Source organism: Zingiber officinale, chromosome 2B (assembly GCF_018446385.1).
Source record: "Zingiber officinale cultivar Zhangliang chromosome 2B, Zo_v1.1, whole genome shotgun sequence".
In the NCBI taxonomy this organism is placed as follows: Eukaryota; Viridiplantae; Streptophyta; class Magnoliopsida; order Zingiberales; family Zingiberaceae; genus Zingiber; species Zingiber officinale.
In genome coordinates, this window is record NC_055989.1 from 16,052,448 (window position 1) to 16,067,203 (window position 14,756).

General features: G+C 34.8%; 3 protein-coding genes across 3 annotated transcripts; all 3 read right to left on the reverse strand.

Moving 5' to 3' along the window:
• Positions 1-3,582: 3,582 nt before the first annotated feature.
• LOC122045404 (probable staphylococcal-like nuclease CAN1) lies at positions 3,583-5,630 on the reverse strand. Its single transcript, XM_042605621.1, has 9 exons — positions 5,395-5,630; positions 5,247-5,302; positions 5,051-5,165; positions 4,858-4,971; positions 4,435-4,622; positions 4,316-4,375; positions 4,103-4,262; positions 3,957-4,025; positions 3,583-3,857 (listed from the first exon to the last, which is right to left on the reverse strand). The coding sequence occupies exons 1-9, from the start codon at positions 5,533-5,535 to the stop codon at positions 3,759-3,761; spliced, it is 1,002 nt and encodes a 333-aa protein (XP_042461555.1). The 5' UTR covers positions 5,536-5,630; the 3' UTR covers positions 3,583-3,758.
• Positions 5,631-7,561: 1,931 nt separating this feature from the next.
• Positions 7,562-8,895, reverse strand: LOC122048172 (probable staphylococcal-like nuclease CAN1). The gene is made up of 6 exons (XM_042609768.1): positions 8,758-8,895; positions 8,620-8,675; positions 8,424-8,538; positions 8,231-8,344; positions 7,820-8,052; positions 7,562-7,760 (listed from the first exon to the last, which is right to left on the reverse strand). The coding sequence occupies exons 1-6, from the start codon at positions 8,893-8,895 to the stop codon at positions 7,562-7,564; spliced, it is 855 nt and encodes a 284-aa protein (XP_042465702.1).
• Positions 8,896-11,945: 3,050 nt separating this feature from the next.
• LOC122045405 (40S ribosomal protein S7-like) lies at positions 11,946-14,407 on the reverse strand. Its single transcript, XM_042605622.1, has 6 exons — positions 14,299-14,407; positions 13,444-13,539; positions 13,297-13,370; positions 13,088-13,211; positions 12,706-12,888; positions 11,946-12,234 (listed from the first exon to the last, which is right to left on the reverse strand). The coding sequence occupies exons 2-6, from the start codon at positions 13,516-13,518 to the stop codon at positions 12,112-12,114; spliced, it is 579 nt and encodes a 192-aa protein (XP_042461556.1). The 5' UTR covers positions 13,519-13,539; positions 14,299-14,407; the 3' UTR covers positions 11,946-12,111.
• Between the last annotated feature and the right edge of the window lie 349 nt (positions 14,408-14,756).

The window sequence follows — 14,756 nt, forward strand, 5'->3', positions numbered from 1 at the left end:
TCGGAATAAATCAAAATTTTCTTTTTTACCCTTAAAAGAAAATAAGAGAAAAAATTAGATGTGAGAGAAAGATGAATGTGAGAGAAAAATATGATGAAAGAGAAAGTACGATGAGAGAGAAAGTGTGATGAGAAATAATGAAGAGAGAGAAAGTGTGGGAGAGAAAATGAGCAAAGAGAGTTGATAAGAGAGAGCATGATGAGAGAGAAAATATGATGTGAGACGATGAAGAGAGAGAAAATGTAATGAGAAAAAATAAGGAGAGAAAGTGTGATGAGAGAGATTGAGGAGAGAGAAAGTATGGTGAGAGAGAAAGTATGATGAGAGAGAAAGTGTGATGAGGAAAAAAAGAGAACAGTGAGTGTGATGGGAGAGATTGAGGAAAGGGAAAATATGATGAGAGAGAAAGTGTGTTGAGTAAAAAAAGAAGGGAGTGTGACAAGAGAGATTGAGGAGAGAGAAAGTGTGATGAGAGCGAAAGTGTGATGAGAAAAAAAGAGAAAAGAGAGTGTGATGGGAGAGATTGAGGAGAGATAAAGTATGATGAGAGAGAAAGTATGATGAGAAAAAAAGAAAGAAGAGAGTGCGATGGAAGAGATTGAAGAGAGATGAAGTATGATGAAAGAGAGTGTAATGAGAAAAAAAGAGAAAAGAGAGTGTGCTAGGAGAGATTAAGGAGAGAGAAAGTGTGTAATAAAATGATGAGAGAGAAAATATGATGAGAGAGAACAAGGAGAGAGAAGTGATATGAAAGAAAAAATAAATAAATATATTTTGATATTTGATATTAAAGGAGAAAATTTTAGTTTTAGGTCAAGGGTATTTTTGGAATAAGGAAATATTTTGATTGATGAAAATAGAGTAATGGCTCATTGAAGGGGAGGTACATGGGAATGAGTTATTACCCAATTTCAAGGATTCATTCTCTTATTTTTATTCCTATTCCTATAATACAAACACTAACAATGGTAATCAATGATTCTCATTCTCATTCCCCACTCCTATTCCTCTAAACCAAACGCCCCCTTAATTTATTGCATTTCCTTTTAGGCTTAAACTTTTAAAGTTCAATATCTCTTCCATCTTTACCTATTAGATTTTTAGAACTTTTCTAGAATCCAATAATACAAGTCCATTGTAATCATATCAACGATCCAATATCGTTGACACGACAAACGCATTTGCTCGCTATTACAATAATATAAATCTAATTTATAGAGTTTATGTGGAACTCTTCCACTCTCCTTGTTTTATATTGATTGGAAATCAATCTAACATTTGATCATATCAAACTTTATTTGTCAATACACTGTTTGATCGCATCAAACTTTATTCGCAAAATTCAACTACTTAAATTTGACTTTCTCAACGAGAAACAGAGAAACCAATATTTGTGTGACCCTCAATGGTTCAGGGATACATCTAGCCGTGGGTTCATAACTCTTTGTAATTCAGGACTATACTTGTCCTTTATTCGAGTATACCCTTAATAGCTCCATCGTATGATTAACTCCTTAATTATAGGATGTCAGAACTAATTCTGATTAACACCGAACGAATCTGGTAAGAGCGTCTAGCAACACCGCCCCATGATTCTCTAAGTATCACTGAATAGTGCCTGCAAGAACCGGTCGATTATGGTTAACGTACAGTTCGGTCCCTTTATCTCATATATCCCGATCGAATCTACAACCATTGGTACATCGAGGATTGTATATTGATTCGACAACCATGTGATATATCTTATAGTGATATCACATGTGTAATTAGGAAACTCCTTTCCTAAAGTACATCTTACAGCTCTGATCAGATACTTCATTCACTATAAAATAATATATTACATAGGATATCCACACCTGTAGGTGTGCAATGAATCCCCGACTACAATACACTGACTCCTATATATTTCATTACTACACCCAATCTCACCACCTGATGACCCTATTAGAGTCGGTAAATGAGTCAAAGTGCAGTCCCAGTATATAGAGTCTCAGAGTTGTCCTGGGTCATAAGGACTACTAGTGTACAACCACAACCAAAGACTTATCCACTCGGTAAATGATAACCACTTGAAAAGTTTATGTGAGGGATGTTCGATGAACTCATAATATGATCACCCATCTATATGTTTGAACATCTCTATGTCCTTACCAATGAAACATGGTACACTACATCACATATGCTAGCCTCTAGCTCAAGCAGCTTTTTATCCTTGTCTATTAGGTGGCTCAATTGACTAGGAACAAATTTAGAATATACAGTGAAAATTGATGTATTTAATGATGACCATCATATGTACCACCACATCTCACTATAGTATATTAAAGGACTTTATCTATGCATATAGCATGGGTATAAAGATAAAGTAATGCCAAACTGAATTGAATTATATTAAAATAAAGGTTGTTTATTTACAAGAGTCCATAAAAGCCCTAGCCAACAGTTGGCTTTGCAAGGCACCTACTCTAACACCTACCACGTCTGCAAACGAGATCCGATTGGGCTACAAAGGGGATTCGGTCGGTCTGTTAGGAAAGCATATTAAAGGTTCATCAACCTAACAACCTAATATTCTCTTTTGGCATTTTGTGTAATGGTTGTCAGAGAAACAAAGGAATATTCCTTGTGCATTCTTTATAAGGGAAGCTTCTACTTTGCAAATCACTGAGATTGTGGGTCCATTTCTAGAAAGGTGTCAGAATGTCAGAAGGGTCGGTCCTTTTTTGAAAATACGTCGATACTCGTGTATAAGGAAAATCAACACTATATAAGGGGTCTCCTCCTAAAGGCACAGGTACATTATGCAACATTACGCACTTGGAGTACACTATTCATTTTTACTGTTCATTGCATCCTGCTTCCTCTCGACCACTTAACTGACTTAAGAGTCGAAATGCCTACACCGGGGACCCCTCCCTAGTCCTGTTACTGAAGTTTTCTTTCCTCTACTTTCTTTTTTGGCACACAGAATCGCTCAGCGCCCTCTGCTTCTAGATAAAGTCTTCTCGCGATCAACATCAGAGCCACCTACCCAGCGCACCATCTTCCCCGATTTCAGTTAGGATCAGTAGTGTTGGCTGGCGTTTTCTTTCCTCTACTTTCTTTTTTGATACACAAGATCTCTCAGTACCCTCTGCTTCTAGCTCAAAGTCTTCTCACAATCAACATCAAAACCACCTACCTAGTGCATCATCTTCCCCGATTTCATATAGGATCAATAGTATTGGTGCAATCACGCGCTATGTAGTTGGATCTCACAAAACTTGTGACTCGATGAGGTTGAATGTGGATGATGATTTAAGTGTGGCCAAGGTAACATGTTAATAGCATAAGGTTTGATAGTGTTCAAAATAAGCCCCCAAAGCATAGCTGAGTTGGTTATCACATGATAAATTTACATAATTAAACAAGAGTCAAATTCCGACAAAGACCAAGGAATTATCCTCCCATATGATGACTAGCTTCAATTTCCTAATTTTCTCTCTCTCAATGGTATAGGACAGTCATAGGAGGACCGTCAAGATGACGGATTTTACCTCTTACAGAAAGGATAGTGTTCAAAACAAACATGGGCATTCTGTATTTTGCAATTGAAAGTTAATGGTACTCCTTCCTCTTCAATTATTTGCGATGATTCAATTCATTAAAAACAATGATAATACATAAACGATACACAAGTTTCAGCAACTCCAAACAACTAATACTTCACAAATCTTCTTCAAGCGACAGGAGAGCGTGAATGTTTCAGAACACTTTCTTTATGTTGCATTTCTTCTCTCTTTCCTCCATTCCCATGGCTTCTCAGGGTGTGAAGAAGCCCATAAGCCAACACGTTTAGCTCTTGCTTCCTTCTCCCACTGAAAATCAATAATCTCGTGAAATAGAGCTGAAACCAAACTCTTTAGATCATCTCCTGTATTACAGGAAGACACAAGTTACTGAAACAGTAGGATCACCTTTGCTAGCTCTGGACGTTGGTCATAGGCAACGTAGTGCCATGCAAGCCCTTTCTTAAGCATCTGTTCCTGAAAAATGGACAAGTATCAGAAACTTAATTGAGATGCCATGCCATGCCATTCCATGCCATGAACAAGTATCTCACTTGGATATAGACACTATTGAAGTAAATATCTCCTACGCAGCGACGGTATCGATCATCTCCATAAACAAGAACCTTCAAGCACTTTCCTTGGACTAACTTCACCAGAGCCTCCTTGGCTTCCTTCCCAAATGGCATGGAGCTCTCCGGCGCATCAATTCCCCTGTTGCCATTATTAGGCCGATTGATCAAAGCAAGATGAACTAAATGTTGTACCTTAGTCTGATTCGATACTTGCGCGCAAGGATCTCCTCATCGTTAGCTCCAGCAATTACTCTGCAAATGTGTCAATGCTTAAGAACATGGTCAATTGGGATACTTGAACAGTGCAACACCTGTATCCTGCGTCCATGACAATTTTATGGAGTGCATCTGCCTTGTTGTAGTCCTTGGCAGCTCGTGCTCCTGCTCTCTCAATGGCCGCCTCGTGCACGCCTCGAGGGACATTCGCTGACTCTCTCGGATCAGCGGTGTCGACGTACACCGTAATTGTATCTCCGTCTGCCACAGCTCTAGCATCCACCTAAAGTATCAAGCACTCTGTTACAAGACTGCCCCAAATGCATTGACTATGCACTACAAAAATAGTAGTGAATAACGACTGAATTTTTCGTCGGCATTCCGTCGGTATTTGGGTTTACCGACGAAATTTGTGATATCGGGAGTCATTTGGCCGGCAATGTAATTTACCGACGGAAATAAAATTCAGTCAGTAATTACCGACGAAATTATATATTATAGAAGAGATCAGATCTCACCGGAAGCGTGTGCAGCTCATACTTCACTCCTTCTGGCTTGGATGAAGGACGAACAACCGGCGCAGCATCCGGCAGGGTGTGAGGGAGTGGAAGGCCGTAGTAAGCCAAGAGACCCTGGTTTCAAAGAATCAGATTGGGTTAGCGGTAAGTAACCAGTGCAGATTGTTGTTGTCTCCGAAGTCGAGTGCAGTACCTCAACATCTGCTCTCTGATGCCTCTTTAAGGTTTGGACGACGAGCCTCGAAGCTGCTTCTGGTGTTTTTGGCGGCGGCTTGGATTCCTTCCATGCGTCCAGCAATTTTCTGTACCTGCAAGTAATTATTTAGGCGTAGATGAGGTTTGGGAGATTGGGGATTGTTGCCTGTTGGGGAAGAGAGGGACAGGCGTACCAGTTGGCTTGTGCCTTCTTAGAGGAGACGACGTGGTGGCTCAGCCTCTCCGGAACCTGGGCTCAACGGCAATTAAGATATTATTAGAAGAAATTGGCGACGAAGTATTGATTGTGGTGGCTGAATTGGGGGAGGGGAGACTAATGACCTGCGATGTGACGCCGAAGTGGTGGAGATCGTGGGCGAGGGCGGAGACGGCGTCGGTGGCGGCGGGAGGGGCGGCGGCGGAGGAGTGGTGAAGTTGGTCGGAGAATTTGCCGCAGAGGAATTTGAAGAGGGAGTTGCCCATCTCTCTCTTTCCTGGCTGCTATTCGATCGATTGGAAGGATGAATTCGATGGGGGACGGACGAAGAGGTACTCTAACTTTTCTTTCTTTCCTGGCAAAATGACACTTGGAGGATGCCCATTGGTTTTTCTTCGCGAATTTAGATCTGATAAGATGGGTAACTTTTCTGTCTCGAATATGAGCGTGTGGGGTCACTCGTGATTCGTGAAACCAGTAGAAAGAAGGTGCAATGTCGGGCAGTTCACCTTACTTTTCGTTTTTTTTTAATTTTATTGCAATAGATAGCTTTCCAATTTGGCACCCAAATTATAAAAAATAAATAAATAAATAAATAATAATAATAATATTTAATTGGGCTTAACTTTTCATTTTTATGTAAGTTTATATAATCTTTCAATTCTATTTTAAAATCTAGTATCCAGTAGCAAAAGACAACATGGTTGATCTCAAATTCAGATAAAAAAAAAATAGTTGTATTACACTGTCAAATAGTATTGAAATATGGATTTATTAAATTATTATATCAATATTAGATTGCTCTATGAAAGAAATACATTGCACTACAAAAATAATAGTGAATAGTTGTATTACACTCAATAAGAATCGTTATATTTCAAAAATTTGAGTGTAGTGTTAAATATATAAAAATTTATGTTGCAGAATCCCGACTGTAACGTATCGATAAGTACCATAAATAGATCTATTAAATTATTGTGTTAATGGTAAATTGCTCTTTGTAATGAACATGTTACATGATTCGACTGTAACATGTCGGTAAAAATAGTTACATCTTAAGAATTCGGGTATAGTACTAAATATGTAAAAGTTTACATTGCAAAGTCCGAATATAATGTATCGACAAAAACTGCTACATCTATGTGAAAACTTAGGTATCGTGTTAAATAGATAAGAGTTCTCATCTCATACGTTGGATAAAAATAAATATTATAGAACAATTAATATTTTAAGATTGAAACTTGAAATATAAGAATCCTCGCTGATAAAATAATGGAGATAGTAGATGCGATATTAGAAGAAGAATTAGTGTTTTATATGTATAATAGATAAAATGAGCAAGTGAAAAAATAAAGATGATAGATAACTCAAGTTTAAGTTATGATACACAAAACAATACAAAGTAAAATAAAAAATGAAGTGAGCATTGTTGTAAATAGTTCATTAATGAATTATATATTTATAAGAATGAAAAAAATTTAAAATATACAATAGCCCAAAAAAAGACTAAGAAAATAATGAATGAAGTAAAATAAAGAAACTTTTAGACGTTATATTAAAAAATAGATATAAAAGAAAAGAGACATGGATAAAATAGCTAAAGTAAGAAAAAAAATTTATAAAAAAAAATATATTAAAGATTAATATAATATGATACTAGTAAATAATAGAGAAATAAAAGAGTAATCAAAGAAATATTTTCATCAATTTTTTAAAGAATGTTTAGATGACCAACTTATGGTAATTTAAGTAGATTAAATAAATATAAAAATTTAATTTTTTATAGTAGAATTTAAATTTTAGAAGAACAATCTTATCTAAGGAGGCAAGTATTGAATAAATTAAAAAATTATTTAACATGATATTCAAAACTAAAAAATCTAATAAATGATGGATAAGTACTCTAGTTCCCTTAGATAAGATTAAGATTAATGAAGACATATTAAACTAATAAGTTATATCATAAAAGTTTAAGCAATAATAATAGAAAAAATATTTAAAAAAAGATCACGGGGTGACTAAAAATTAATATAGATTTATGTTTGGAAGATCAACAATATAAATTATACATTTTCTTATACAACTAATTAAAAAAATATTAAAAGTAAAAATAAGATTTACACATAATATAAATTTATTGACTAAAAATTAATATAGATTTTCTTGGACTAACTTCACCATAGCCTCCTTGGCTTCCTTCCCAAATGGCATATATTTTCTTATACAACTAATTAAAAAAATATTAAAAGTAAAAATAAGATTTACACATAATATAAATTTATTGACTAAAAATTAATATAGATTTTCTTGGACTAACTTCACCAGAGCCTTCTTGGCTTCCTTCCCAAATGGCATGGAGCTCTCCGGTGCATCAATTCCCCTGTTGTCATTATTAGGCCGATTGATCAAAGCAAGATGAACTAAATGTTGTACCTTAGTCTGATTCGATACTTGCGCAAGGATCTCCTCATCGTTAGCTCCAGCAATTACTCTGCAAATGTGCCAATGCTTAAGAACATGGTCAATTGGGATACTTGAGCAGTGCATCACTTGTATCCTGCGTCCATGACAATTTTATGGAGTGCATCTGCCTTGTTGTAGTCCTTGGCAGCTCGTGCTCGTGCTCTCTCAATGGCCACCTCGTGCACGCCTCGAGGGACATTCGCTGACTCTCTCGGATCAGCGGTGTCGACATACACTGTAATTGTATCTCCATCTGCCACAACTCTAGCATCCACCGAAAGTATCAAGCACTTTGTTACAAGACTGCCCAAATGCATTGACTATGCACTACAAAAATAATAGTGAATAACGACTGAATTTTTCGTCAGTATTTGGATTTACCGACGAAATTTGTGATATCGGGAGTCATTTGGTCGGCAATGTAATTTACCGACAGAAATAAAATTCAGTCGGTAATTACCAACAGAATTATATATTATAGAAGAGATCAGATCTCACTGGAAGCATGTGCAGCTCATACTTCACTCCTTCTGGCTTGGATGAAGGACGAACAACCGGCGCAGCATCCGGCAGGGTGTGAGGGAGTGGAAGGCCGTAGTAAGCCAAGAGACCCTGGTTTCGAAGAATCAGATTGGGTTAGCGGTAAGTAACCAGTGCAGATTGTTGTTGTCTCCGAAGTCGAGTGCAGTACCTCAACGTCTGCTCTCTGATGCCTCTTTAAGGTTTGGACGACGAGCCTCGAAGCTGCTTCTGGTGTTTTGGGCGGCGGCTTGGATTCGTTCCATGCGTCCAGCAATTTTCTGTACCTGCAAGTATTTATTTAGGCGTAGATGAGGTTTGGGAGATTGGGGATTGTTGCCTGTTGGGGAAGAGAGGGACAGGCGTACCAGTTGGCTTGTGCCTTCTTAGAGGAGACTACGTGGTGGCTCAGCCTCTCCGGAACCTGGGCTCATCAGCAATTAAGAAGAAATTGGCGACGAAGTATTGATTGCGGTGGCTGAATTGGGGGAGGGGAGAGTAATGACCTGCGATGTGACGCCGAAGTGGTGGAGATCGTGGGCGAGGGCGGAGACGGCGTCGGGCGCGGCGGGAGGGGCGGCGGAGGAGTGGTGGGGTTGGTCGGAGAATTTGCCGCAGAGGAATTTGAAGAGGGAGTTACCCATCTCTCTCTCTCTCTCTCTCTCTCTCTCCTGGCTGTTATTCGATCGATTGGAAGGATGAATTCGATGGGGGCAGACGGATGAAGAGGTACGCTTACTTTCCTTTCCTTTCCTGGCAAAGTGACACTTGGAGGATGCCCATTGGTTTTTCTTCGCGAATTTAGATCTGGTAAGATTAGTAGCTTTTCTGTCTCGAATATTGACCGTGTGGGGTCACTTGTGATTGGTGAAACCAGTAGCAAAGAAGGTGCAATGTCGGGCAGTTCGCCTTACTTTCCGTTTTTTTAAAATTTTATTGCAATAGGAGAGCTTTCCAATTTGGCACCCAAATTATCAAAAAAATAAATAAATAATAATAATAATAATACTTAAATGGGCTTAACCGCTTAACTTTCATTTTTATGTAAGTTTATATACTATTTCAATTTTATTTTAAAATCTAGTATCTAGTAGCAAAAGATAACATGATCGGTCCCACATTCTAATATAAAAAAAATAGTTTTATTACGGTGTCAAATAGCATTGATGATATATGGATTCATTAATGTATTATGTTAATATTAGATTGCTCTTTGAAAAGAATGTATTACTGGATCTAAGTGTAACGTCTCGATAAGAATCATTATATTTTAAGAACTCAAGTATAATGTTAAATATATAAAAATTTATGTTGCAGGATTTTGACTGTAATATATCAATAAGTACCGTAAATAATTTATTAAATTATTGTGTTAATGTTAGATTGCTCTTTGAATGTTCGACTGTAACGTGTCGGTAAAAAAGTTACATCTCAAGAAATCGGGTGTAGTGCTAAATATATAAAAGTTTACATTACAAGGTCCAACTATAATGTATCGACAAAAACTACTATATCTACGTGAAAACTTAGGTATCGTGTAAAATAGATAAGAGTTCTCATCTCATACGTTGGATAAAAATAAATATTATAGAATAACTAATATTCTAAGATTGAAAACTTGAAATATAAGAACCCTCATTGATAAAATAATAAAGGTAGTAGATGCGATATTAGAAGAAGGATTAGTGTTTTATATGTATAAGAGAGAAAATGAGTAAGCGAAAAAATAAAGATAATAGATAACTCAAGTTTAAGTTATGATACACAAAACAAAACAAAGTAAAATAAAAAATGAAATGAGTATTGTTGTAAATACACAAAACAAAACAAAGTAAGAAAAAAAAATTTATAAAAAAATGTATTAAAGATTAATACAATAATATGCTAGTAAATAATAGAAAAATAAAAGAGTAATAAAAAAAATATTTTTAAAGAATGTTTAGATGACCAACTTATGATAATTTAAGTAAATTAAATAAATATAAAAATTTAAATTGTTAACGTAAAATTTAAATTTCAAAAGAACAATCTTATATAAGGAGACAAGGTATTGAATAAATTAAAAAATTATTTAACATGATATTAAAAAAAAATCTAATAAATGATAGATAAGTACTTTAATTTCCTAGATAAGATTAATAGAGATATATAAAATTGTACAAACTATAAAGGTATTAAACTAATAAGTTATATCATAAAAGTTTGAACAATAATAATAGAAAAAATATTAAAAAAAGATCATGGGGTAACCAAAAATTAAAATAGATTTATATTTGGAAGGTCAATAATATAAGTTATATATTTTCTCAAACAACTAATTAACAAATATCAAAAGTAAAAATAAAATTTACACATAATAAATATTTATTGACATAGTCCTAAAAAAATTATATGAAATCTCAATCTTTTTTACATTAAAAGATTATCTTACTGGGCACATTATAGATAGACTAATGAAAGAAAGAATATATAAAATTTAAAAGAGTTTTATGTATTTAAATTTAATTTTTTATAACAATAAAGAAATTAAGAATAATGTCTTCCATAAAATATAATAAAATATAAACATGATGATTAAAATTGAAAAAAAAAATAAATGTTTTATATTATCATAAAATACATCTAAAATTTAAAAGAAAATTATAAAAAAAAGACATTTAAACCTAATATGTAATACAACATTGAATGTTAAGTCATTACTAGTACATGAACAAATGATGAAAATTGTAAAGATGTGAATATCAAACTAGATGTGTGAACATCAAAAAATAGATAGAATGAAAAATAAGAACATTAAAACAAATTTTAAATTATATCATATCAAGGAAAACTATAAAGAATAGTTTAAAATGATCCAAACATACACTTAAATGAAAAATAAATGTAGAAATATACACATCAAATAAAAAAAAAATCAAAAGTTGACTTGATTAATAATAATAAAATAAAACTTATTTAAATATGAAAAATGATATAGTAAAAATAATACCTATCCCACTAATGGAAATAAAACTTAATTGTTGTAATTTAACAAGTAGCAACTTATTGGATCTCCATAAACTGATAATACGAAACTCATGGACACATACAAATTGCATTTTTTTATATTCTTGTATGGATGAAATCAATTTTCAACTCACCTTCATTTTCAAATTTAAATCTTATAAAAAAGTACCTACAAAATAATTTAAATTTTATAAAAACTACCAACAAAATAGCAATGTATTTTGGAAACCTTAAATTTGAAAGTTTATTACCTAAATTGCATACATGAGCTAATATATAAATCTAATAACTTTCTCAATTTTCTCATAGCAAAAAAAATATTTTAGCTATTGAAATCTATCATATGCATACAAATTATATTAAAATCTAGTATGCATTGATTTCAGAACTTTGCACCCATATATCATTATCTCAACTCAACCAACTGGATTAAAGATAGATCTCTAGTTTATCAAAAGGGATCACTATATATGAAGTGGGAAGTCTCACTATTAAGTCAAATTCGAAATAATACAAACAAAAAAACTGGGCATTGAAAATAATTGTCTGAAAACTTAAGGATTGCCTTCTTCAAACTTTTGTCATGTTGGCGTAGCAATCTACAAACTCGACCAAAACATGCATTACAAATCCAAGTTTAGTTAAAATCTAATTTTGTTTGAAATTAATTAACCAACACAAGGCAAGATGAAAAATCAACGAACAAGACAACTTTTCAATGTTCAGAAGCTGATAGCTGACATTTTAAAGAAAAGGGAGCATAGCCGTCCATAGTAGTCTGAATTCGAGTTCTAAATTAACCAATACCAGATAAAATCATCTTGAACTTCACTATTTTTTGGTGAAGAATTGATTTATGCACTCTCTGGCATCGGGTACTCAAAGACAACGTCCTTGCCGCAGAGCTTCCGGTAGACACCTGAAAATGTCTCCAGCTTGTACTCTGTGTTGTTCCGTTCCTTTGGATCCAGGAAGATCTGGTTCAAGAAAACTCATGTTAAGCTACACAAATCAATTCCAACAACAAAGTGAGCTTAAAACAATGTGGATTTCCATTACTAAAGTAAACAATATACAAAGACAGTAATCAAATGCTATTGCAATCGGCCTGTTTGCATGCCTTCCACTATCTTTATCTAGTAAGAAATCCAATTTCAGAAAACCAGGTGACATGCACAAGTCAATAAGACGAGATCAACATCATTTTTGCTGTGATTGATCCTGGTACAGAATTGGTACCCATTGAAGTGTAATAAAAGATGAACCAACAAGTCAGAACATATAAGACTATTTTGTATTGTTTTCTAATGGAATATAATTTTTTGATAGGCCCTTTATGTATGTGGGTTGTTTCCAGAAATATTACATTAGTAAAGGAAAAAAAAACACTAACCCAACCAGAAGATCAACACAAAAAAACACAAGAGACAGTGACCTCAAGGAACAACCTTTATTATCTTGGAGCCATCCAAACGATATCTTATACGTTTCCCAACAATCTCGGCAGGGAACACAACATCCTCTAAGATTGCATCATGAACTGCAGTGAGTGTTCGACTGCGAGGACGCACAACAGCAGAGCCTTTCTTTGGAGGTCTTAATATCCTTCTTGTTGCAATTAGAACCACATCCTACTCATAGAAATAAAAAGCCAAAACAATGATAACCATGAGCAAAGATATGAGTTAAATGTATAAACAAATCTCACATTGGATTTAGGGAGCATACTTAACACATATTCATCTTCAGCATGGTTGAGTGCATGTAGTTTCAGTTATTTATTTAACATTGTTAAAGATAAGAAAGAAAAGAAAGTGAATGAAGCCTCACCTTTCCACTAAATTTCTTCTCCAATTCTCTGACTAGCCTCACATGAATTTTCTTAAAAGCTTTCCGGAGCCTGAAAGGAATATGAATAACAACAGCTTTCCTGTTGCCTGCAATATCTGTTTGACTGCATCATAGAGCAAATTTCAATCCAAAGATTCAGCCTATCAGCTCTCTTTGAACAAAAAGATAAGTAAATTGGATGCACTTACACTGCTGAATTGATATATAGGTCTTTTAAGTCACTCTTCAACTCCTGGTTACTATTTTCCAAATCAAAAAAGGCCTGGAGGAAAGCCCAACCAATCAGAACCTAAAATAAATATTGAAAGGATCATCACGCTCATATGTATCATTACCTGAGCAACAGTGTCTTCAAACTCTGTAGGTTCCAATCCCTTTTCCTTGTGGATTTTCTTCCTTGCAGTAAACATTTTGATTGCTTATTGCTCAACCTGTTACAGAGAATGCAAAAAAAAATTAAATTTAAATGTAAAATAGAGAGCAATTAATGCTGTTAAGGAGGCATGTTAGAGCTGTAAATAGAGTGGTTTACCAAGCTTGAATTCAAAATAAGAATTTGACAATTAAATGCTTTCACCCTAAAACTCCTAGAACTAAATTTCTCATGTTGATTATCCAGATATCTAAAAAAACCTAAATGTGTCATATCCACGATGACAATGTTAAATATCCAAATCTGTACATTACTAGTCAAACTAATAATTGGCATGACAAGTCGATTCGGTGAAACTAACTTCGAAAAACTAGTAATAATTCAATGGAAGACAATAAAGTGGTGATTTAGAGCTAAATAAAACGTTTCATGGAAAGCAAGTACTGATGTGATCCACAGAGGTCTTACCACAAAACAACATTGTATAATTAGACAAAATTAGCATCCATCTAACGGAACATACAAGTCAAAAGAACAGGGAACTCGATGAGCCCTTATAATCCAAAAATCAATTGGACCATGGACAACAATTTGATCCATCAGCGCTCAACGGATGAATGTTAACAGATGGAATAGGGCCACACCGTAAAACTTATTTACAAAAAGCAGATTCTGAGATTAAGCTGGATCGTAAAGGGAAAACAGAAATGAACGAACACAGAAAAGCACACACAAAACAAAACTCGAAGAAAGAGTCACCCGCAAGCTTCAGATGAAATGAAAAAGGAAGAAGCGTTTGAGAGGCGAAAGGAAATACCTTCGTGTCCGCCGAGTGGAGGAGGAAGCTGGGAGATCACAACGGCGGATTAGGGTTTGGGGATCGGGGAGCGACCCTCTTATATTGCTCGAAGCGACGAGGGAGCCTCTTTAAAATTCCAGTTTTACCCTAATATGTCCTCTGGATGAGTTAAATCTCAGCCGTCTAAAAGCTGATGATGGATCGGCATCGGTGGTGACATCATTTGGACGGTTCATATTGAAGCATCAATTGAATAGGATGGATCCACTAGCCTAGCTATTGGGGCAGGGATCAACACGGACACATATGCTCGGAAAAAAATTTCTCCTACCTCTTCGTTATTTAGGATCGACTATAAATTAATTCTATAATTTATCTTTCTTTACTTAATTTGAAACGAGTTATAAAAAGTATCTGAAATGAGTGTAATCATATTTTTATTATAATATTTCTCATTAGTCCTCACAAAAATATCC

Excerpts from the sequence above, each read along its gene's own strand:
- LOC122045404 (XM_042605621.1), bottom strand. The coding sequence starts at position 5,535 with ATGGGCAACTCCCTCTTCAAATTCCTCTGCGGCAAATTCTCCGACCAA. Across the intron at positions 4,376-4,434 it reads GTCATGGACGCAGGATACAG|AGTAATTGCTGGAGCTAACG; the intron begins GTGTTGCACTGT and ends ACACATTTGCAG. Across the intron at positions 4,263-4,315 it reads AAGTATCGAATCAGACTAAG|GGGAATTGATGCGCCGGAGA; the intron begins GTACAACATTTA and ends TAATGGCAACAG.
- LOC122048172 (XM_042609768.1), bottom strand. The coding sequence starts at position 8,895 with ATGGGTAACTCCCTCTTCAAATTCCTCTGCGGCAAATTCTCCGACCAA. Across the intron at positions 8,676-8,757 it reads ACTTCGGCGTCACATCGCAG|GTTCCGGAGAGGCTGAGCCA; the intron begins GTCATTACTCTC and ends TGATGAGCCCAG. Across the intron at positions 7,761-7,819 it reads GTCATGGACGCAGGATACAA|AGTAATTGCTGGAGCTAACG; the intron begins GTGATGCACTGC and ends GCACATTTGCAG.
- LOC122045405 (XM_042605622.1), bottom strand. The coding sequence starts at position 13,518 with ATGTTTACTGCAAGGAAGAAAATCCACAAGGAAAAGGGATTGGAACCT. Across the intron at positions 12,889-13,087 it reads AGAAGAAATTTAGTGGAAAG|GATGTGGTTCTAATTGCAAC; the intron begins GTGAGGCTTCAT and ends TTCTATGAGTAG. Across the intron at positions 12,235-12,705 it reads ATGGCTCCAAGATAATAAAG|ATCTTCCTGGATCCAAAGGA; the intron begins GTTGTTCCTTGA and ends TTCTTGAACCAG.